Source organism: Osmia lignaria, chromosome 2 (genome assembly GCF_051020975.1).
Source record: "Osmia lignaria lignaria isolate PbOS001 chromosome 2, iyOsmLign1, whole genome shotgun sequence".
Taxonomy (NCBI): Eukaryota; Metazoa; Arthropoda; class Insecta; order Hymenoptera; family Megachilidae; genus Osmia; species Osmia lignaria.
The window spans coordinates 8,638,578-8,660,900 of NC_135033.1; the positions used below are offsets into that span (position 1 = coordinate 8,638,578).

Here is a 22,323-nt window from a genome sequence, read left to right on the forward strand (position 1 = left end):
GTATCCCCGACTCCTACGTTGTTTCTCATTAAATGAACCGTTGTATACCGGACAAAAGACGTTTCGAAGTTTGACCAATAGCCAAGGAACTCGACGTATCTGCCAAAGATACCATCTTCCTGGCGACGTCGAAATATTGAAACATCACACGCCCACGCAGGCGAATATTCGCAAGATTCTCGAATCGTCGTACGACGATCGGGTTCATTAGAGCGTCGTGTAGATCATCGATCGACGGTGTAAAATCGTTAGGCGAATAATTGGCGATGCCGCGCGACAAAACGCGCCACGATTGCCAAATTGGGCACGGGTTAATTATCCCGGCGAATGATCGATCGGCCTGTGTAAGCGGCCATTAAGGACAGAGATTCGCGTCCAGGGACATTCGAGCTAACTTTAGCCTTAGCCATCGTCGAACGTTACGTCGACATAACGAGCCGAACGGCCACCAGTTTCGCCTCCCGGCCGAACGGTTTGCCCGAGGAAAATAAAACAGTTCTCTGGCCGCCATCCGGCAGCATGGATAACCGAATAATCGTGTGATCATCGGCTCTCACGGATGGACCCAGGACTCTTCTCTATCTCGGTCTGTTAGTCGCGGATAGCCTGGTCAGGATACGCGACAACTTTCAGCTTGCCACTCTTGACTACACCCGGCTTCAGCTTGGAGAAGTGGACCGACCGGGCGTGGGTGGTGGGTGCCCCTCCTAGAACCACGTGACGTCAGCTCGTTAGAGGATCAGCCAGAAAAGTGCGAGAACGCCGTATGGATTTACCATGCAAACTATGCCACCCCTCCTCGAATGATCTGTCATCCGTTTCACCTGACAAACGATGACCCGAACAAAGAATGAACTTGTACCGGTACGTGTTGAATTCGTGACGTAACAAAATCAGCTGTTTAAGTGATTCGTGTAGAAGCCTGATGATCGATAGAGTTACCCTCGTCCTTTTTCCTTCTCGAGCACCGAGTCACCTGTTTGACCCGAGAAACAATGACACCGCAAAGGATGAACTTGTACCGGTACGTGTCGAATTCGTGACCTAAATCAGCTGTACAAGTGATTCGTGTAGAAAGTTAGCCTTACCCTTTTTACCACCGATCGAATTTTATGGGAAAGTCTGATCGTGTCGTTCGAAATGGGTCTGATGTTGTCGATACTGATCGGCTGCGTCGGTGTGCTGGAGCTGCTCGCCTGCCTCAGACACGTGACAGACGGCGTAGTGATCAGGATCAACCAACCGGCGACCCCGTGTCTCTCGTATCACGAGCCTACCAGCGATAATCGCAGCACCCACGACTCCATCTGCACCTTCTCGCACTCGAGCGACGTCAATTTACCCCGTGGCGCCAAGCGCAAGTTGGAGAACCTTCACGAGTACAGTCTACGGATCAGAGCAGAGTTACGTTCTCTAGATAAGAATTATGACGGCAACACCTTGTCGGAATGGAGTACCAGGGAATTACTAGGTGAATACAGACCGAGTCCAGACTCTAGATTGAGCCCAGACTTTAATTACCTGGTGGAAGTTAGCGAATCTCAAGAAGATCACGAGGCAGAGGTCGATGAGAATCGAAAATGCGAAAGGGGAACATCGTACGAGGATGCTGATGAAAATTGGCGGTTAGAAAGTAGCTCGAGAGATCGACCGTTGTCTGTGATTACTCCAGAACCGGACAAGTACGTCAGGATACCAACGCCGATACCCTTCGTGGACGATGAATTGTCCAGCTCCGGAGCGTCGAGCGACGTGGGCACGTCGTTCGATAACGATTCCGGCAACGAGGCACCCACCATGAGGTCGATCGAAACGATCCCAGTGATCAAACGGTACAAATGTACTTCAGAGGGTGGATCGTCGATCGACGAGTCCGATTCGAACGAGAAGAAAAGATTCCCCAGGAGATTGTCTAGAAGATCGCGCTCGAAATCGCCCGAATCGATCAAGAACTCGGTGAAAATCGAAGAGATCGATACGCTAAACGCGATTCAAGGTGAAACGACTAAAGCGACCAGTCAGAGGAAGAGGATAAAATCGTCCAGTACGATCGTGAGAAAACCGACGAGGTTGAAATCGAAGAACACGGAGGTGAGCAAATCGGCTGAGAATCTGACCGCGAGAAAATCGAAGAGGCATCGAGAACCGGAAAGAAGGAAATCGGACATTTCGATGGAAAGGAAGGAACTGAGAGACGAGTCTACCAACACCTCGCCTTTCGGAAGTCCGGTGTTGTCCAGGTCCAAGAGCCGGAAGAGCGTGTCCGTGCAGGTGCAGACCAGCTTCGATGAAGAACTAACGGACGCGATGATTCTCGCTGAATTGGAGGGCTCCGTGGTTGGATTGTCGGAAAGTAGGAGAGATCGCGTTGCCAGAAGGTCCTTCAAGAATAGAAGATTCGTATCCAGCTGCAGGGACAAGGCCGCCGTCGACGGCGACGACGACGATGGCAACCACTCGACGGATGTTTTCTCGGTGACTAACGCGACCGCTTCCGTCGAAGCAGCGGCCACCAAGGATGCGTCGCGTTTGCTGAAAATATCCAGCTTCGAGGAGGCGGACGACGATGATTATCAAAGACTTCGAGCGATCCTCGCTGATACCGATTCGAAGGAGACGAACGGGAAGAGGTGGAAGGATTCGAAGTCGTTGTCCTCGTTCGACGACGAGGACTATTGGGACGCGGAGGATGTGAGTGCAGGAACTGGACCGATACAGTACTCGATACCGGATCCCGATCCGAACCAAGCATTCTGGGTAATGATGCAATCAATGAAACCTCCCTCTGCATATCTCTCTCGTAGAGTACTCACTTCTATTTTCTTTCCACCTTTCCACTTACACTTCAACTCGACACACACTGTGTGCCGGTCTATCCCGCTATTATTAGCATTAGGAGAAGATCCAAAGTTTTTAATAGTAACAAACTGAACGATTTGCTAGAATAATTTATTGGAATGATTAGTAACGCATTGAATAACTTGATAGAGTAGTTTGAATGGACGCGAGAAATAGATATCTCCCTTCTGATGAGATTTGAACCCTGGTTGAAATCAAAGCTGAAAGTCCCTTATTAAAACCCACCCTTCATTCTATTTATCTTGTACTTCCTCACAGTACATGGAAAGTACTTTCTAGTTTTTCATGTATGGATAATAATTGAGGAAATAATGAAGTTACTGGCGCCAAATTGATTAAATTTATAGCTCGCCGGCGCGTGGTTGCGTAACAAAGTCGCAGCTTTGACCCTCGACGAGATCAATGACGAACGTTATTGTTATTCTGAAAATCGTTAGGAAACGCTTGGAAGGTTTCAGTGTAAAAAATTGGAGAAAAACATAGTCGATGTTCGCACGAAACGGTCGGGTGCTCGCAAACTCGTTCATTGGTGCCGTGTGCCTCGCGTGGGGTCTCCCAAAATATCAATCTCATACCCGTCTGCAAATAATATACTCGTACATAGCGCTCGAGCCGAGACATTTTATACGATAGGCGACACTTTCACAGGGTTTCCCCATTTTCCAATTACATCGGAGTTCATTTTTAAGACTTCGAGTCAGGTACAGAAAATCGTACTCGAGCGCGAAGCGAAAACGAACAGGTGTTGCCAGACGTGTTTCAACCTCTCTATTAGAATTACATTACGTTTAAGACGTCGATCAGCACTGTTGTTCAAACTTCAGAAAGGTGTCACACGTTTGACCAAATTAAATTCGTACCACTGAGATCACTGTCACCACAACATTCGTCACGGTATCCCACTCTTTTTCGGGCGACCCGATTTTTTCACCCTCGTAAGATATATTTTTGATCACGCGCCTTTTCCTCTTTCCTCGCTCGATATTATGTTACCCGTCGCGATCCACAATTTCGCGTAGGCGAGATCAGATCCTCCTGTCACGGCCGATTTTCATTTTCCAGCTATTTATAAGGCGGCCGACGTTCTTTAAATAGTTCCCTGCAATTGAAAAGTCGATACTCCGTACAATTATAATCTCGTTTCAACCCGTCCGCGCGAGTCCAATGAGAAATTGTATTCGACGATTTTCCAAGCGAACCGATGACGATTCGCCGAGTTTAGCTTTCGTTTTAACGCTCGAAGGCGGAACGTGGGTGGACGAAGGTATTGGTGATGTGTGAAACATTCCGACCCAATTACACCGTGGATTTCTTCTCTATTTTTCCGAGCGATTCTATTTTTCGCCCGGTTTCACCCCCCGCTCGACAAGGAACCACCTGTTTGGCACGCGATCAAGCACTTCGGACTACGTATCATGAAACTTCTCGATGATTAACGATCAAATTCCTCCCACTTCTCATTCTGATCGTTTGAAAACATCTTCTTTGTATCGTCATACCTAGAATGGTTTACAAGTACGATCATGCATACTGAAGGAATGAAAATAGTCCTTTAAGTTGGAGCATACCTTGTCACTTATAGCGTTCAATAAATTGAAGCACCTATCGAAACAGATATCCAGATGAATTTTGCAAAATATAAAAAGCTGCCTTTATTTCTGTACTGCAAAACGCGTGGGAAAAAGTTCATTGCACAGAGTTCACATTATGTCGAGCGTAGAAATAACGTGGCATTAGTTCAATAACTATTTTAACACCGGGGAATCTAATAATTTCACGAAATATCAACTGATCGAAAATACCGTCAACAAACTGTTAGGTGTAATTGAAATAGAGTAGGAAATTCCTTAGCGAGTTATTTACAAGGGAAATTTTTCAACGGAATTCTGCTAGGAGTCGATCAGAAGCTGGACAGAAATACTGCAAGCTCTGAGCCGCGTGTTTCGGCGTTTTAGGCCGCAAGCTCAGCTCGGAAATTCCGTAATCGCCTCGTAACTGGAGATCGTAAAACGACACGCGACGATTGTCCATAATTTACGCCTGATCTTCCGAGTGGTGTCCAATTACATCGAACGTGTAAATCAACTCGTTAAATCGCTCGTTATCCCTCGTTAATTAGTACCTACGTTTAAGTGAACGTATGAGAAACTGCAGTTTCGATCATTAGATGATTATTAACTTCCATCTAAACATAATCAATCGAAAGATCTTCTATATGAAATTACTACCTGAAAATACCTGGAAAACCGAATATAGCCTTGAATTACGATTCTTACCAGAGGTCGAATTGCAAACGGAAATCTGAAAAGTAACAAATCAAATCACCCCTTTCCTTCGTTTACAAGAAAGAAACCAAGAACCACCGTAAAGGAATCCAAAAATATCCGCACCAGGATCTGAATATGAAAAGTTGAAAAAAAAAAAATGAAAAAAGTTGAAAAAGATCGAGCCACGAACCCGTAACCTGTCGCATCCGTTTCCCAACAGCTATGACGAATAAGCAAGATGAAGAAGCAATGGTAACAGAGTGAAAGAGAGAGAAAGAGAGAGACGAAGATGGGTGTCGTAGAAAAGTTGCACCCGGCACACTGCATCGAGAATCTCCACTCCTCTGAAGAGAAGAAGGAGCCAGAGGAGGGAGAAAAGTAAGAGGGATGGTGGCGGTCGCGACGCGGTGCGGCGCGGTTTCTGGAGTCGTCGGGACGCCGAAAATAGCGTCCCGATATGATGACGCCCGGAGCGGGCCGATCCTAGATTTCAGTCAGTTCGCAAGCTCGAAAGCTGCTGGGTACACGGATAAAACACTCTTGACCGGAACACCTTCATTTCCATAACGACGACCAACATCTCGCCATCACCCTATTCTTCTTATTTCTCTTCTTCTTCTTCTTCTTCTTCCTCTTATTTCTCTTCTTCTACTTCTCCTCCTGGACATTCTGTTCCTGGTTATCCAGTCCCGTTCACGGATCAGAAGTAGTATCTGACGGTATCGCGACCGAGCAACAGACTCGCGGAACAAGCTTTAAACGAGATGGCGGACGTAGACAGTGTAGTGTACACGACCACCGAGCGTAAGGTTCGCAAAGTGAAGAAGACGACGAAACGCAGGGAGAGCCACGATCAGAACGCCGAGGTCACGATCACCGAGGTCGACAGCACGCAGAACAACCACCACCACGCCATCGAAGAGTATGTGCTGGCTGCAGATGTGTTAGCTCGGATCAACCCCCAAATCATTACGTTACTTTTTCTTCTTCTATTTGTTTCTCTTCCGTATCAGCTTTTCCGTTTCCGATCGAGCAACACCCCACTCGCGAGATCTGCCACCCCGATGAACTCGCCTTTCCACGTGGATCCGTTGAATCGTGAAATATCGTCGTGAACGAATGGTGAAGGATCTGAATGGGTGGAAAAATCTTCTATTCTTCGACTCGGTGTATTTTACGTAACTTTCACTTCCGCGTTCGATCTTCCTACTTCTTCTTTCGATGCAATTTGCATTCGTTTCCTTAAAAACGGAAGGAAATATCGTTCAAGTTGGTGAAAGATCAACTGGTGACCCGTTCAATTCGATAGGGTACCACAGATTATCCTCTATTTCGTGATATTCTCAGCTTACGTGATTCAAAGTATCCACCGTGAGTTCGAGGTTCTTTAGAGTGGCAGTAGTCTCGAGGGACGCTCTTCTCTCACAGGGGCAAAGATACCCGTGAAATTCGTACGATACATGATTCTTTATTACTAATATGCTCCCGTACAATGAATACTCAGCCAGCACATACAACAGCACTCAACCAAGGTACATATTAAACCAGCGAACACAACGTCACCGAAAGAAAAATGAGAGAGATAGCAAGGAAGTTTTGTCGAGAAAAGAGAGAAAATAAATGGAGGCTGTGAGAGGAGCGTTATCAAAGATTCTAATTCTCTTCTTCGAACGATCTCCCGTCCAAAGTGATTCCGTTTCTTTCGTTTGATTCTTGATTTGGCTTTACTTTTACGATTCAGGGTATCGGGTCTACGAGCTGATCCACGCGACTGTTACAAGTCGTAACTCTTTTTCTTTCCCTGCATCATTCATCTTTCGTCTAATTGCATCGAGGAAAGAGTTATAATTTCTAACAGTTCGCGTGGACCAACTTGTAAAAAGAGAAGCTTGTCGCGATGACGACGTTTTCTAAAACTCGTCGCGTTTTCCTTTGCAGTTGATTTTCAGTGGCGAGTACACGAAGGCGATGAACAAGGACTGGCACAGCGGCCACTTCTGTTGCTGGCAGTGCGACGAGTCTTTGACCGGGCAACGCTACGTGCTCAGGGACGAGCATCCTTACTGCATCAAGTGCTACGAGAACGTGTTCGCGAATGGCTGCGAGGAGTGCAACAAAATCATCGGTATCGACTCGAAGGTACGTATCGAATCTTCCCTTCCGTCATCGATTTTCAATAGATCTATCAGCGTCAATCGGAGGATTAATAAATTCAAACGCTAATCGATGGCTTCTTTGGAATAATTGGTTAAATGTCGTTTATAATCACGGGGACGAGATGGCGATACTTGAAGACGAGCATGGGCGTTGACTTACTCATTCCTAGAAATAGAAACGATGATGCAGGTACCTGCTATCTGCTTCGAGAGAACTTATTTCCGTTTCACGCCGCGGTTCTCGCCATTTGTTATTCCTCCAACAGTTGAAACGCGAACCATAGATTCCCACGAATTCCTTGAACAACACCGGTCACGCTCCTGATTTTTCCGCGAGTTTCTTCGTTTCGTGACAAATCGGTGTCTGCACGAGACGGGACGATTTATTCTATCTTCTTCTTTTTTTTTTATTTTCTTACACCGCAAACGAAAGATCCAAGGATTCCGCGTGCCTTCTCCTCCATCGAATGACACATCCGCGCCACTTAAAGGTCGACGAGTTCGCGATTATAATCGATCCTGAAATGGAAAGCCGCGTGATTTCAATACGATTGCTCGTCTAACGAATTCGACCAAGCGTTTGAGTCCTTCGCGGTAGCAGAAAACTTTTCAATAAATCCTGTTAAATGTCTGCGTTTTTAAATTATTTGCCTCGCCTCAAGTGGAAGCAATTAATTCCTAATGTTCGAGACGTTTATGAGACAATTCGAATGTCCTTTTCCAGGATTTGTCGTACAAGGATAAGCATTGGCACGAGGCCTGCTTCCTCTGCAACAGGTGCAGAGTGTCCTTGGTGGACAAACAGTTCGGTAGCAAGGTGGACAAGATCTACTGCGGCAACTGCTACGACGCCCAATTCGCCAGCCGTTGCGATGGGTGCGGCGAGATCTTCCGTGCCGGTACGTAATTCACAGCTTTATTTTAATTTTTTAATTAACATCAAATAGGAAAATTATATTGGATTACAATGTCCAAAATTATCCCGACGCTCATCCCTGATCTATACAAACATCTGAACCACCTGTTTTCGATCCACAACCGCTGATTCACGATCTCGAATAAATATTATACACATTTCGCGGTTCAAGGCTTTGCCTCTACTCACGGTCGAATTTAAGCAAGGAACCGCTTGAACTCCTACGCTTTTTCAGAAAGATCTTTGAAACTTCTTAAAGAGTCAACGACCTTCGATAAAAGACGAGCCTTTCCTCCGCCCGTTGCCACGTGGAAAAGTTTATAAAAGGAACTCTCGGAAGTTTGAGAGATCAGAAAGGCGAGAAAGTGGGTCGAAAAAGGTTGCCGTGCAATTATGTCTGGTCGACCTTTTTCGCGACTCCGAACTCCTGAACGACTTGTCGCCTCGTAGCCTTCGACAATCGCAGACGGCGTGGTGAAACACAACATGACCTATATTGCCAGGTGATTCATGCTCGCCTCTGAGACTGTGCTTCGGGCCATTACAAGCAAATCATGCTAATTAACGCACCATACTCTATTTGTTCTCTGCTAAAGAAATTGAAAGTTGATCCGTCGAATCGTCGAAAGACGATATGGAAAGTTTAAACAGTTTCGAATATTAGGATAAAGTTAACATTCGTAAAGTATCTACTACTAATTACAATTACCGTTCGTAATAGAAGAAAAAGTCCGTTCGAGGGCAGCTACTGGCGCGGAAAAAGGAACTTGTAAAACGAGACGGTAATTCGGTCAAGTACACTGGTTAAAATAAAGCGATATCACGGCAAAAATCGAGGAACGAAACGAAAGATAGAAGCTACACGAAGACGTATGATCGATTTAACGAGGAAAATTCGTGTCTCTGATGGTTTCGAGTTAGATGGCTCGCGTGGGAGTTTCGTTAAGTCTTCGCTGAAACGAATAGCGAGAGGATCACCCGTGAAAATGACTCGGTGCCAGCTCGTGTCCGTATACGGATCGACCTTTCGAACCTCTATCAACTTGTGGAATCTAACTTGATGCATTGCGGTCGAACGTCGTGGAAAGAACGATTCGCTACACACCTGATAGATTGATTTAATCCTCCTGTAATTCCAAGCTCGATTAACTCTTCATTCCAGGATAATGCGATAAGCTATTGAAACGATCAACGTTATCCAATGTTTTATTTAAACGATTGCAGTCACCGCATTTTTAAGGAAAAAATTAAATGCGATTAAATCCTTTGTGCATCATATTCGAGCTTAGCAATCGTTTATCACGAAACGTGTCAAGATTCTCTTTTCAAACAAGGCGTGAATCATAAACGATTAGCCTTTCGTCGAGCGAAACAGATTCACGATGTTTTTTCCACATTTCCGAACCGCAACAATGAACGATCTTATCGAAAAGAAACCACGAACATTTGCAAATTTCAAACATACTAAAAGTATGTGCCTCTGTGCTAATTATGAATACGAATTAGTCGAAGAGCTCGTAGAAATCTTTTAGCAACTGCGTTTTAAACGACAAGTTAAATACAATACTCGTTTGAAGCAATTTTTCTGCTTTACGGTATATATTGTACCGTGTCTGACTATGCGTCGATATTTCTACTGCGGCCGCCCGCCTGAAAATATTCGTGAGTCTCCCAATCAATTCTCGTCACTCTTGTCGTAGGGGGTTAATTTTCAATTAAATTCAGCTAAGATTCCACATGAAAATAGATAAAGAAGCAGCAGTTTCTTCAAAATGATTTGAAAAAAGAAAAAAAAAAAACAGAAAAAAGGAGAAGAAGCAAATTGTCGGACAAAGATATATGAAGTGAAGCAAACGGGACGCGTAAACATAAATACCCGCGATGCGAGTCTGGGTCTGTTGGAGCGGAAAGGCGAACTTATCAGCTTTAGTTGAAGACACGTTGCGCGTGCTCGTTCTGTGTACCGGTGACTCCAGCGAGCGTGCTGCCTTTGGAAGGCTTCAGTGGCTCGCAGAACTCCGGGCCAATCGCACGATCGACCGATTTCTTTCGTCTATCGTCTCGTATTGTAACGACGCGAACCTGTGTCGCACACCTTTCTCATCTTTCGTTTTCGATTAAACAAGAAATTTAAAAAAAAAAAAATTTAATAGATCATAGCAGACACTTTTTTTATCTGAATGGAGATACTTGATCTCTCAGTTGTCTTTCAAATTCTTACCGTCGTTTGGTACGTAAACTAAAGCAACGCGTGTCGTCGCGATAGAGAAAATTCTGTGTTCTTGAAATATTGAAAAATGGCAACGGACACGTTGAGCGAACGATTGTCTAGCAAACTTCATTTGCAAACGAAGACAGTGGGTGAAGAGAGGATAAGAAGAGCGAAGGAAAAGGACGAGGATGTGGCGATATTCAGCATGTTCCCCATGGAGGGTGATCCTAAGTTCAGATGCTGTCTCGGCAAGGACTGTCTCTTAGGAGACCCGAAGAAAGCGGATCCAGGTGATTTTCTCTTCTCAATTGAATATATCGACAGGTGAATGGTTAAGGATTGCCTTCCATAGTGTTGCATCGACAGAACGAGTAAATTATTCATAATCAGTTAATAGGAAGATACACTGACGTTAATGGCATAGGTTGTTAGGATATATAGTTGGATTTATTAACGACAATGCATAATCGTCTCGAGCCCAAGGAGAGACCGTCTCGAGCCACGTGCTTGTATTTTCCGTCTAAAATAAAAGATTGCTTCATCTCGAACTCTGTTTATACGATTCCAAATAAGAAGCCGCATATATAATTAGAATTTCAAAAATAAGATAAATAAAATGAGAAAGTTCTTTGGAAGATTAGTACCATCATGAAAATTTCGCAATGTAGAATATAGAAATTTGATTTGATGTTGACGAATCGCACGGGAACTGAATGGAAACGCGGTGTCCGAGATTCAGGCTCGGTTTCATGGACGTTGCAAAAGCAGCTGGTGGACGCGGGGGCGTCGGATAAGGTTCCGTTCTCAAAGTTTTCCTAAGGTCGACATCGGCACGCGGATCGTGGGTCGCAACCGGCTCGCGATATAAGCTATCCGATCGAACGCGGACAACCGGCAAACTTGTGAAAGATAAAAGAAAGAGAGAGGGAATCCGAAGGGAACCGCGACCTTATGTGGAAACACGAGCACGGCCACGCACTCGATTCTCCGTCGTGCCACCGTGATTCTACTAACGAACCCGTTAATTAGAAAATAACCAATCCAATAGGAAATCATCGATAACGAGGTTTCCTTAAAATTCCTAATCAATTTTTCTAGATTCGTTCATTCACGCATCCTTCACCCATTTACGAGGCATCATAGAAAATTTTTATTTCTCTCGTCTTAGTTGGTTTCTACGCGCAAAGAGATGTTGTTTTTTGCTAGTTTGCAGATAATTCGCAATGCAAATTTTTCGAACTAAACGAGACCCCAACGCGTGTGACAATATTTGCCGTCGGTGGTCGTCGGAGAACAGCATGGAATCCGCTGCCATATGATTAAATGATGTCATTTGTCATTTATTTCGATAAATACGTGACAAAAAAGCTTTGCAAAGATGATTCATCCTCGTTTGAAATCGTAAACGAACGCTATTTTGGAAAAGCTACTTTAACCCGGTATTAATCGTGCAATGAAACGTGTTAAAGGTGGATTGAAAGATCAACAGTTCCGATTATCTAACCGAGAAAATGGAGTAATTCAGCATGGTTGAAAAATCATGCAGTCAGATAAGATGATCTATTAATAGGAATGATGTCATATGCACGAATGGACATTGGTGCATTAATATCAATCGATGCAAATAGACAAATTATCATCTTATCGCGGAACGATCTCTCGCGCGATAGAGAATGCGTCTATTTCTTCTGCAATTCTAAAGAACTCATAGGGAAACAAGGAAATCTATTTTATAATACTTTTACGCGACGAAACAATGTCTGACTTTCTATGTGTCGAAACTGGTCATTTAACATGCAGCTTGATGATAAATGAATGCAAAGGGTCGGTCGAAATTCAATCACGGGCGCAAACTTTTATGTAACATTTAAATGCAGTTATGCAACGAACGGATGACTTAAAAACGGACCGGATGCGCGTGCCGCGTTGTTACATATTATATTTTTCAGTTGCACAACAAGGCCCGTTCCAATTCTTTGTCGCTGTTGCTGCAACAAAAGTTGCCTCGTGTGTTTTCTTCGCGAAATTCTCCTGGTACGTAACTGTTCTGCTCGTTGGCGAATTTATATTTAGAATTGACGCGCTCGAGGATCGCAGCTTCCGACGGATTAGCAAAGACCCGAACGATTCGACGCGTCGTAAAATTCGAAACGATCGGGTTAACGATTCCGCTGTTCCCACCTCGACGAGATCTTCGACCCTCCGCGTTCACGCCCACCGTTCGACGAATCCTCGATACTTAATCTGATCTTGTTTTCTAAATTTCAATCATTTTCCTCCGATTGAATCATCTCGTACGAATGCACACGCGTTACGATGCTTTGGAGGATCCCACTTTTATTCGTCCTTTAACCAAGGAAACATCGTAAAGGGAAGCAAAGACCTCGGCGAGGCGAGTGAAAAGGTCAATAGCAATTACGGGAGAACGAAATTATTCCTTATAAGCAGCGGACAAGAGTTTCAATGGCATTACTCGCCTAATAAATCGAATGGAAGGCGCGATTTTGCACGGCCGATCAGGCTTCTCGAGCGAGCACGAGCGGGTAACGCGAGATTACCACATCGTCGGCCTTGGACCATCAGACTTTATACATATACGGAGCTATTGCTCGGACAAAGTGATGTCACGAGCCTCCTTCTGACTCACGACGGACCACGAAGAGGAAATTAACCTACGAAAAACCAGCGATCCCTTCTTTCATCTCGTTAGACCGCCCGCATACCTGTCGCCACCCTTTCATATTCCCAGATATTCTGATACCATTAAAGTGGTGTAAAATGGTCAGCAACTGGTAAGCATCGATGACCGTCCAAAGGTGTCCGAATCGTGTAGTCCATGACTCACGGAATGGGTTTCGTCTTTCGTTCGATGTTATTTAGTTGATCGTGGATCCTATTAGATCATCTTTCGGAATAGCGAGTTGCCTCGGGCGCCTCGAACAGGGAAACATTACTTTCGTGAAAATGCAAAACATTCTAAATGGATTGAAAATGAAATAGCCATCGGTGCACTCGATTTCCTGAATATCAGGCTCGACTTTTCAGTCGAACGTAGAAGATTCGAAAAGTGGATGCACGACCACGCACGGATCGTTTCGTGACCATAAACACGAGCTTCGTGACTAATCTCGGGGCTGGTCCGTTTCCTTATGCAAAACGAAACACCATAGATGCTAAGCCGTGGGACTTTGAAATTGGATCCACAATGGGCATCCTCGCGAGGCCGGCAATTTCGTTGATCGGTGAATTACACGTTGCGATCGAGCGAACGAAACCGATCGATCGCTTATTGTTCTTCTTCTTTTCACGGCCAGGAGAAACGATTCGATGAAGAGGAACCGGGTCAGTCGGATACGCGAGACGAAGATTTCGCGTCTTTTTATTCTGCTGACACTTTGCTTTTCCTTTATGGGGCAATTAACATCGTCGATATTTAAAGTTTCACAAAAGAAGAATATTTTATTCACAAATAAAGGAACAACTAGATCGAACCGTTTTATGTAGGTCATTTACGACCGTGACTAGAAAGTCCTGCGGGAGAAACTTGAAAACCGCATTGCGGAAGATGACACCTATCTTAACCAACTTATCTGTCGGTTTTGTGAGACTTTTTGCACCTACCACGAAACTTTCTAACGTTGCCACGAACGATCGCTTTTCAGAGATTCTTGAAGAAAATATGAAAAAGGGATTTTTCGCGGGAAGCTTGTATATTGTGGAGCGAGCAAACGATCTTCTGCCGGGAAATTCTTCCTTCGGGAATTGGCGAGTGTGTACACGCGAACCGAGGCGCCGCACGCGATTCGAGTCTAGACGCTAAAACACAGTGCGTTTTGCAACCCTCCGTTCAAACTTGCTCGCACCCTTGCGAATCTTACGATATTCCACCCTTCCGACCCTCCGTTGTGTAATTACTCTATGAATAATGAAACGCGCTTGCGTAATTTCGTCCGCGATACAGGGTTGATTTCAATATTCATTCGCAGCTGGCGTATCGAAAATATCGAACTGATTGTTCTTTACGGTTTCAGGTACCAAGAAGATGGAGTACAAGACCAGGCAGTGGCACGAGAAATGCTTCTGCTGCGTTGTCTGCAAGAACCCGATCGGAACGAAGAGCTTCATCCCGCGCGAGCAGGAAATCTACTGTGCCGGATGTTACGAGGACAAGTTTGCCACCCGATGCGTCAAGTGCAACAAGGTGACGTATCGCTTTTATTTTTCTAGGAAAAGATTGTTGTGCATCGGTAGCGATCACGGAGGACTTATCGTTTCACAGATTATTACTAGCGGTGGTGTGACATACAAGAACGAACCGTGGCACAGAGATTGCTTCACCTGCAGCAACTGCAACAATTCCCTGGCTGGCCAGCGATTCACGTCTCGCGACGACAAGCCTTATTGTGCTGACTGCTTTGGAGAACTGTTCGCCAAGAGATGCACCGCCTGCTCCAAACCAATTACTGGTACGTGTTCCTCGATTCCTTCGATGAATGAAAACCTATGCTCTGTGCCCTAAATACCACAACCCTTTAGGTTTCAAAAATCTTAGCTTGCGGGAAGATTCCTTCGATGAATACAAAACCCTTCCTGTACCCTAAATACCACAACCCTTTAGGTTTCAAAAATCTTAGCTTGCAGGAAGATTCCTTTGATGAATATAAACCTATGCTCTGTGCCCTAAATACCACAACCCTTAAGGTTTCAAAAATCTTAGCTTGCGGGAAGATTCCTTCGATGAATACAAAACCCTTCCTGTACCCTAAATACCACAACCCTTTAGGTTTCAAAAATCTTAGCTTGCAGGAAGATTCCTTTGATGAATAAAAACCTATGCTCTGTGCCCTAAATACCACAACCCTTTAGGTTTCAAAAATCTTATCTTGCGGGAAGATTCCTTCGATGAATAAAAACCTATGCTCTGTGCCCTAAATACCACAACCCTTAAGGTTTCAAAAATCTTAGCTTGCGGGAAGATTCCTTCGATGAATACAAAACCCTTCCTATACCCTAAATACCACAACCCTTTAGGTTTCAAAAATCTTAGCTCGCGGGAAGAAAGAAATTTTCAAAAGGAAGAGATGTAAATGAGAAGCGTTCTCTTTCGTTTCACAGGTATCGGTGGCACTCGTTTCATCTCTTTCGAGGACAGACATTGGCATAACGACTGCTTCATCTGCGCGGGTTGCAAGACCTCGTTGGTCGGACATGGTTTCATCACCGACGGCGAAGACATTATCTGCCCCGATTGCGCGAAAATGAAGCTGATGTAAGGAGCTGAGAGATGGACAGAGATCGATCGAGCGAAGAGGAACGAGCGTGAAGAAAGGGGAAGGATATAGAATACCCTCTTTGCTAGGATTGTTCTCGAAACCGAGAGCAATCAAAGGACTCCGCTTCGAGAAACTATAGAAATGAAAAAAAAAAAAACGATTGTATCGATTTGAATCTAAATAATATGAAGATAAAAATTACCGTGTTTCTCTTTCATTATATTCTCGATAAATATACAGTTTGTTAAGGATGGTGTCTCGTACACTGGAAGCTTATTTAGCATTGTATAATTTCAACACGATAATAAATTAAATAATAAATAATGGACGAAACGCTTCTACTTAAAATCTAAAAATGAATCAGAAATTTTCTAATTCGACTAGAACCTGCCATGTGATTCCCTTTGTGAAAATTGATAATAAAAATAAAACAAAGAGAAATAAAGTGAACTATTTATATACGAACATTCATACGGTAGGTCCTAGTGTGTTTTTAGTAAATAAACTAATGCATCGTTTGCATAGAAATTATACGCTGTTAAATAACTTTCAACGAAGTTCTGTATAGGTGTATAGTCCGGAAACACGGTAATTTTGTTGAAAACATGGAAGATCCTGCTCGACGATCTCTTCGCAAACAACAGCGCTCTATTCACCGAGCTTTCTCGAAGCAGGGAACGCGAGCAGACACGGGGTATTTTCTAGCTTCGTAGTGTTTAGAGGACGTAGTCATTTTTCTCGTTTCGATGTTTCTGTTGACGTTGAAAAAAAGAAATAATCGTTAAACGGAGACGAAACGGGAAGAACACGCCTTCATCGAGAATCAAATCGCCTTAATTTGTAATTAACCGTCGTCGGGCTGTTACACCGTGTTAATTAGAAGAGACGAAGCTACGTACTGTCGTTATTGTTTTTTTTTTTCTTTCGCTTTGTACAATGGTAGAGAAACGCGCGACGACGATGGAAGAATTCGCGCGAACAAATAAACGGATAAAAGATGGATCCTATACATATATATATATCCTTATGGAACTAAATTTGATATACATACGATAATGTTATTTTTATTTAACTTAAACTCACATACACGCGCGCGAGTGAATAGTCATACTTACACTAAACCGACACACGTACCAATGTACACATCTTTCTTTTTCTCTCCCTTTCCCTATGGCAACGAATAAATTAACCCTGTACGATACCTTAAAATTTATCACAACTTAAGAGAATTAAATTGTCGGGGCTTAATTACTGACACAGAACGCGTTAAATAATTGATAAATTCTGATGTTATAAAGCAAGGGGTTGAAACGTAGAGTTCGAGTGCACCGTTGTGTGAATCGTTCCTCTTTAAAACTTCTCTAAATTTTGAAGACTTAAAAATTTGTCTACAGGCACCCAACAAGTGTCTTTGAAAACCAAGAATCTATCAAACGTGCATTCGAACTGAAAAATACGCGTTACTCGCATGTGCGATATTGAGAATCGAGTTTCAATCCCTATCAATCGTTTTCTTGAATTTTTCTCGATTTTTAAAAACATCAGACTCACTCACACTTAACATACACGAACACATACGCCAGAGTGTGCAAACACGCACACGCGGACGAAACACTAATTGTGGCCTTATCCGCACGAGTACGTAGGAGGAAAAGCAAACGCAAAGTTACGAAAACAATTATCATTACTGTGGTACATGACAGAGATTTATTCGTGGTCTAAAAAAGGAGGTGAACACGGGCGTGCAAGGAAATAAAAACGAGCGCAGAAATAACGATATATCGTACCTCTTTATAAGAATAAAAAAGAGTAAAAAATATCGCATTGAACGAAAATGAGAATCAACGTGACACGACCAATAATAAATTACACGTGCTATATAAATATATATAATATATGTTCTTACCGATCACTCACATACTAATCGCCTTAATTAGTAAACGATAAAAGAGCAGAGATTATTCTATATTCAGCGTACCGTATACACTGTTATACTGTAAAATTGATAAATAAATAAATGTAATTATTTACGAAGAGCTTTATTAATGTTATTAAACCAATTCAATGCTCCAGACTCCCTTGCACGCGGCCCAAGTAGAAGCCGGCACCGGGTGCGACCCCCGGTGTCGGCCACATGCTAGTGTCGGTCGCCGTGGGGTTGTAGTTCGTAGGAATCTGACACTCCCCCGCCGCCCTCCACCAGAGGACGGTGGGGGGTCTTATGCAAGATTTCCCCTTGATAAAAAACAAAAAAGAAAATCCTTTACATCTCTGCTTTCCTTACATCCCTGTATTCCTTACATCCCTGCATCCCTTACACCCCTGCATTCCTTACATCCATGCATCCCTTACATCCCTACATTCCTTACAACCCCGCATTCCTTACATCCCTGCATTCCTTACATCCCTACATCCCTTACATCCCTACATCCCTTACATCTCTGCATTCCTTACATCCCTACATCCCTTTTATAAGCATCCCATCATAGCGCCATCTGGTTTTTGAAAAAGGAACTAAATCAAGCAGACATTTTGGCCCTCTAGCGGCAAAAATGTGAACTAAAATCTAGACCTCGAGTCAGCGCCATCTGGTTTTTGAAAAAGGAACTAAACTAGGCAGAGATTTTGGCCCTCTAGTGGCAAAAATGTGAACTAAAATCTCGACCTCAAATCAGCGCCATCTGGTTTTTGGGAAAGGAACTAAACCAAGCAGAGATTTTGGCCCTCTAGCGGCAAAAATGTGAACTAAAATCTCGACCTCGAATCAGCGCCCTCTGGCGGCAAAAAAAAGAACCAAATTTTGCAAAAATTTAAATTTAAAATTATTTTTTACGAGAGTTTACTTACCTTTACTTACCATTACTTACCTTTACTCGAATCAGTGGCCATAAGTATATCATTTATAATATATTAATTATAAGGGTTGAAAGGATACAATAGATGCAGGGAGAATTCAGGAGTGTAAGGGATACAGAGATATAAAGGGTACAGAGATGTAAGGGTTACAGGGATATAAAGGGTACAGAGATGTAAGGGGTACAGAGGTATAAAGGGTACAGAGATATAAAGGGTACAGAGATGTAAGGGATACAGAGATATAAAGGGTACAGAGGTGTAAGGGATGCAATGTAAGGGAGGTTCCAGCAATGTTGCGGTTCTGGGGTGTTAGGGACCCCGGTGCATCGGTGGTGCTCTCTGTATACCGGCCTGATATCGTCTTGGGGTGTTAGGGAGCACTAAGTACTCTGTATACCGACCTGATACCATCTTGGGGTATTAGGGACCCCTAAGTACTCTGTGTACCGACCTGATACCATCTTGGGGTGTTAGGGACCCCGAAGTAGTATGTATGCCGACCTGATACCATCTTGGGGTATTAGGGACCCCGAAGTACACTGTATACCGACCTGATACTATCTTGGGGTGTTAGGGACCCCGAAGTAGTATGTACACCGACCTGATACCATCTTGGGGTATTAGGGACCCCGAAGTACACTGTATACCGACCTGATACCATCTTGGGGTATCAGGGACCCCGAAGTACACTGTATACCGACCTGATACCATCTTGGGGTATTAGGGACCCCGAAGCACTCTGCATACCGACCTGACAACATCCGGGGGTATTAGGGACCCCGCAGTACTCTGCGTGCCGATATTACGGTATCTGGGATATCGAGGACCCCAATGCAATTGTGGCGCTCGCTGTACACCGACCTAGTATCTTCTTGGGGTGTCAGGAACCCCAGCGACTATCACTGCGTACCGACAAAATATTATCTGGGGTTTCAGGGACCCCTGTGAATCTTTGCGCACCGACGCAATACCATCTTGGGGTGTTAGGAACCCCGGCGACTCTCACTGCGCATCGACAAAATATTATCTTGGGGTTTCAAGGACCCCGGTGAATCTCGGCGTACCGATGCAATATCATCTTGGGGTTTCGGGGACCCCGACAACTTTCTGCACGACAAAATATTATCTTGGGGTGTCAGAGACCCCAGTAACTCTCCCTGTGCGCCGACAGAATATCATCTGGGGTGTCAAGGACCCCGGCGGAAACTTTGGCTGCTTTCTGTCAGATGGCGCCAGTGTTTCCTAGGTTCGAAAAATTCATCGATAAATTATCGAGTAGTTTCAGCCGTTTTGGTATAGATGCCGCGGGGGTGGAATCACAAAAATACATCGATGGTTAGCCTGTTGCATTGCGAAGTGTTTCACCTCTTTAGCAATCTGTAATCACTAATTTTGCCGCTTGCCACTGGATGGTGTCAATGGTACTGTTTTCGAAGAGCGCGGTTTGATATAAAGATCAATAAATCGAAAAGATGATTCAATTATAAGTTAGCAGTAACTTACGCTAATTTAAAACACAAATTAATATAAATTAAGTCTGAAAAGATTATAAGGAACAATATAATGATCTTACCTGAAGTTATAATAAAATAAAGTAGGAAATAACTTGAGAAAACATTACACCTTTCATGGAGAACAAACTTAGCACATACCATTCCAATTGAAACCGGATGTACACATGCAGTGCGTTTGCGAAATAGAAGAATCGTTCGAAACGAAGTAAAACAGAAGTAACTGTTCAAATCGTTTCGCTCGCGGTTTTCTTTTCCGCTCAAAGCGAGAGCTCGAGCGTATAACGGGGCATACTTTCCCGTAGGATTTTTTCCCCCGGTTATTACAGCCGGACTAGCATCGCTCGACAGCAAGGTCGTGTTGTCGAAGGTTATTCGAGAAGGTCGATGACCCACCCCTCGTCAATGTCATCGATCCCATTAGGAAACCCTTTGAACCCCTTCGATACAGAAAGTATATACAATCTCAAAAAAAGGAAGAAAGTTATTGAAAAATTTGTTAAGAAATCCAATCGTTAAAAAGGGACAGCTTAAGATATCAACAGTTTGTATGATGAAACGTGCGAGACATTAAACGCTTAACAGTTAGTTTGAAAATGTCATGAATCATGGTTTGAACAGAAAGTCGCCCAATTAAAACACGTTGTAAAACGAGCGTCCACGCCACGCCAATTAACTTTACGTCGCTATGCCGAACTGGCATTTTCGTAAAAACCGCAAACGTAACAAATTGGTCCACCAAGCGCAACGCGAATGAATCGTTTTACATAACAGCAGGTAGTTTGATTTGAAAAAAAAAAAAAAAATTACCACCGTTTCGTTGCGGTTCGTTCCTCCGCCAATGTGTACTCTTTACATTTTACAATTTCTCAAAATTGTTGCTAAATCTAAGAAAGAAAGATGGGGCAATTTAAAATCGGTATAGAATCATTTTGGAAAGCTTCAAGTTGAGAAAGGAAAAAGAATGAAAATGGAATGCTGCAAAATCCGACGTACTCAATGAATGGAGTTTAATTAGTTGCAGGTACACGGACGTCTCACACGTGCTGACTGCGTACTGCGAGTCGAGGTGAAGCGAGGTCGATGGAAAGTGGCATAATCGCGGATGTGGATCGGTTCAAGGAGAGCAGAAGAGGAGATCCTTTACCTTACTTATGTAACGAGCAGTCGCCGTGTGTCTCGTGTCTTCGACCGCGTCCCGAACACACCAGACTCTCCCTCTTTCTCTCTCTTCAGCCCTCCCTTCTCTTTTTCTTACCGCCCCTGACCTCCCTGATCCATCGACGTGCTTCCTGTGACCGGTGTCCCTGAAAATCTCTCCTTCTTATTGGGTCGACGCCATTGCAACTCGCACCCTTTCTCCATCCAATTGATCTCTGATTTTTCCACCACAGATAAAGGGATATTTATTGAATTTAAACAGAAATGAATTTCATCATTTTATTTCCTTTCTTTGATAAACTTCGATTAATAATTTGCTCGGTCTCCTCAGAATCCTGTTCCTTTGTCTGCCTACGTCTTTTCTTCACCCTTCAACTTCCTTCTCCTTCGATGGGTTTTTTACGGTTTGCCAGCAGTGACTAAGCAGATTGACGTGTGTTTAGTCGTGGACCGGGATACTCGAAAAAGATACATCATTCCGCGATGACGAGACTCCGCTTCCTGAAACTGCCACGAATTCTTCCCTGGAATTCCTCTTCGAAAAACCTAAAATAAAATAAGGATTTCGTTAATTATATCGATACACCCAGGGCGAAATAATTCAACGTTTCGACTGACAATCGTTTGCAATTAGTAATAATTTTCCAACGACGTACATACCCGTCGTTGGAAAGGGTTAAGGGCTGAAAATTCATAGCCCATAAAGGAGCAGGGAACATTCGAAAAGCCATTCAAGATCCCTTGGAGACACGAAGGAGAGGTTGGTTCTTGTTTTTTCTTTTTTTTTTTAATTATACAGAGAAGAAGCTCGAAAAGCTCGGTTAAAGAAAGGAGAAGGATGAGATTTAACGAGCGATCGTAAAAGTGCGAAACGCCAAGTCGTTGGAGGTAGATTATTTGGACACCGAAAACGGGGGCCGTTGTTGTCGGAGGTCGTTCGTCGGTTCAACGTTCGGGCCGTTTACCTGGCCGTCCGCTTCGCCGTCCAATCGTTGGCCATTGACATTCCGCCATGTGGCATATTACCATTTCTTCCGCCACCGTTTATTTATAGCTGCCCCACCAAATTTATCTACGAGAACATCCACTTCCTTCGGCTTTTACATTTTATA

The 22,323-nt window shown here is 43.9% G+C and overlaps 2 protein-coding genes across 18 annotated transcripts in view; one reads left to right on the top strand and one right to left on the bottom strand.

The window, feature by feature from the left end:
• The window catches only part of Lmpt (four and a half LIM domains protein limpet), a 63,916-nt gene extending 47,312 nt beyond the window's left edge, over positions 1-16,604 (top strand). For 12 of the 17 annotated variants that reach the window (XM_034330223.2, XM_034330213.2, XM_076692054.1 and 9 more), the window contains 5 exons: positions 7,065-7,265; positions 8,007-8,181; positions 14,442-14,611; positions 14,690-14,876; positions 15,526-16,604. In XM_034330223.2, coding sequence (XP_034186114.2) covers positions 7,065-7,265; positions 8,007-8,181; positions 14,442-14,611; positions 14,690-14,876; positions 15,526-15,683 — 891 coding nt within the window. In that variant the 3' untranslated portion in view covers positions 15,684-16,604. Of the gene's footprint in view, positions 1-273; positions 2,758-5,582; positions 6,049-6,115; positions 6,659-7,064; positions 7,266-8,006; positions 8,182-10,191; positions 10,701-14,441; positions 14,612-14,689; positions 14,877-15,525 lie in introns of those variants that run through there. The other 5 variants (XM_034330214.2, XM_034330215.2, XM_034330226.2 and 2 more) reach the window with 5 other exon arrangements.
• Positions 16,605-21,480: 4,876 nt separating this feature from the next.
• LOC117606850 (protein FAM76A) overlaps positions 21,481-22,323 on the bottom strand; it is a 40,692-nt gene continuing 39,849 nt past the window's right edge. The window contains exon 8 of the transcript XR_004582080.2: positions 21,481-21,757. The gene's annotated coding sequence lies outside the window, so the exon portion shown is untranslated. The remainder of the gene's footprint in view (positions 21,758-22,323) is intronic.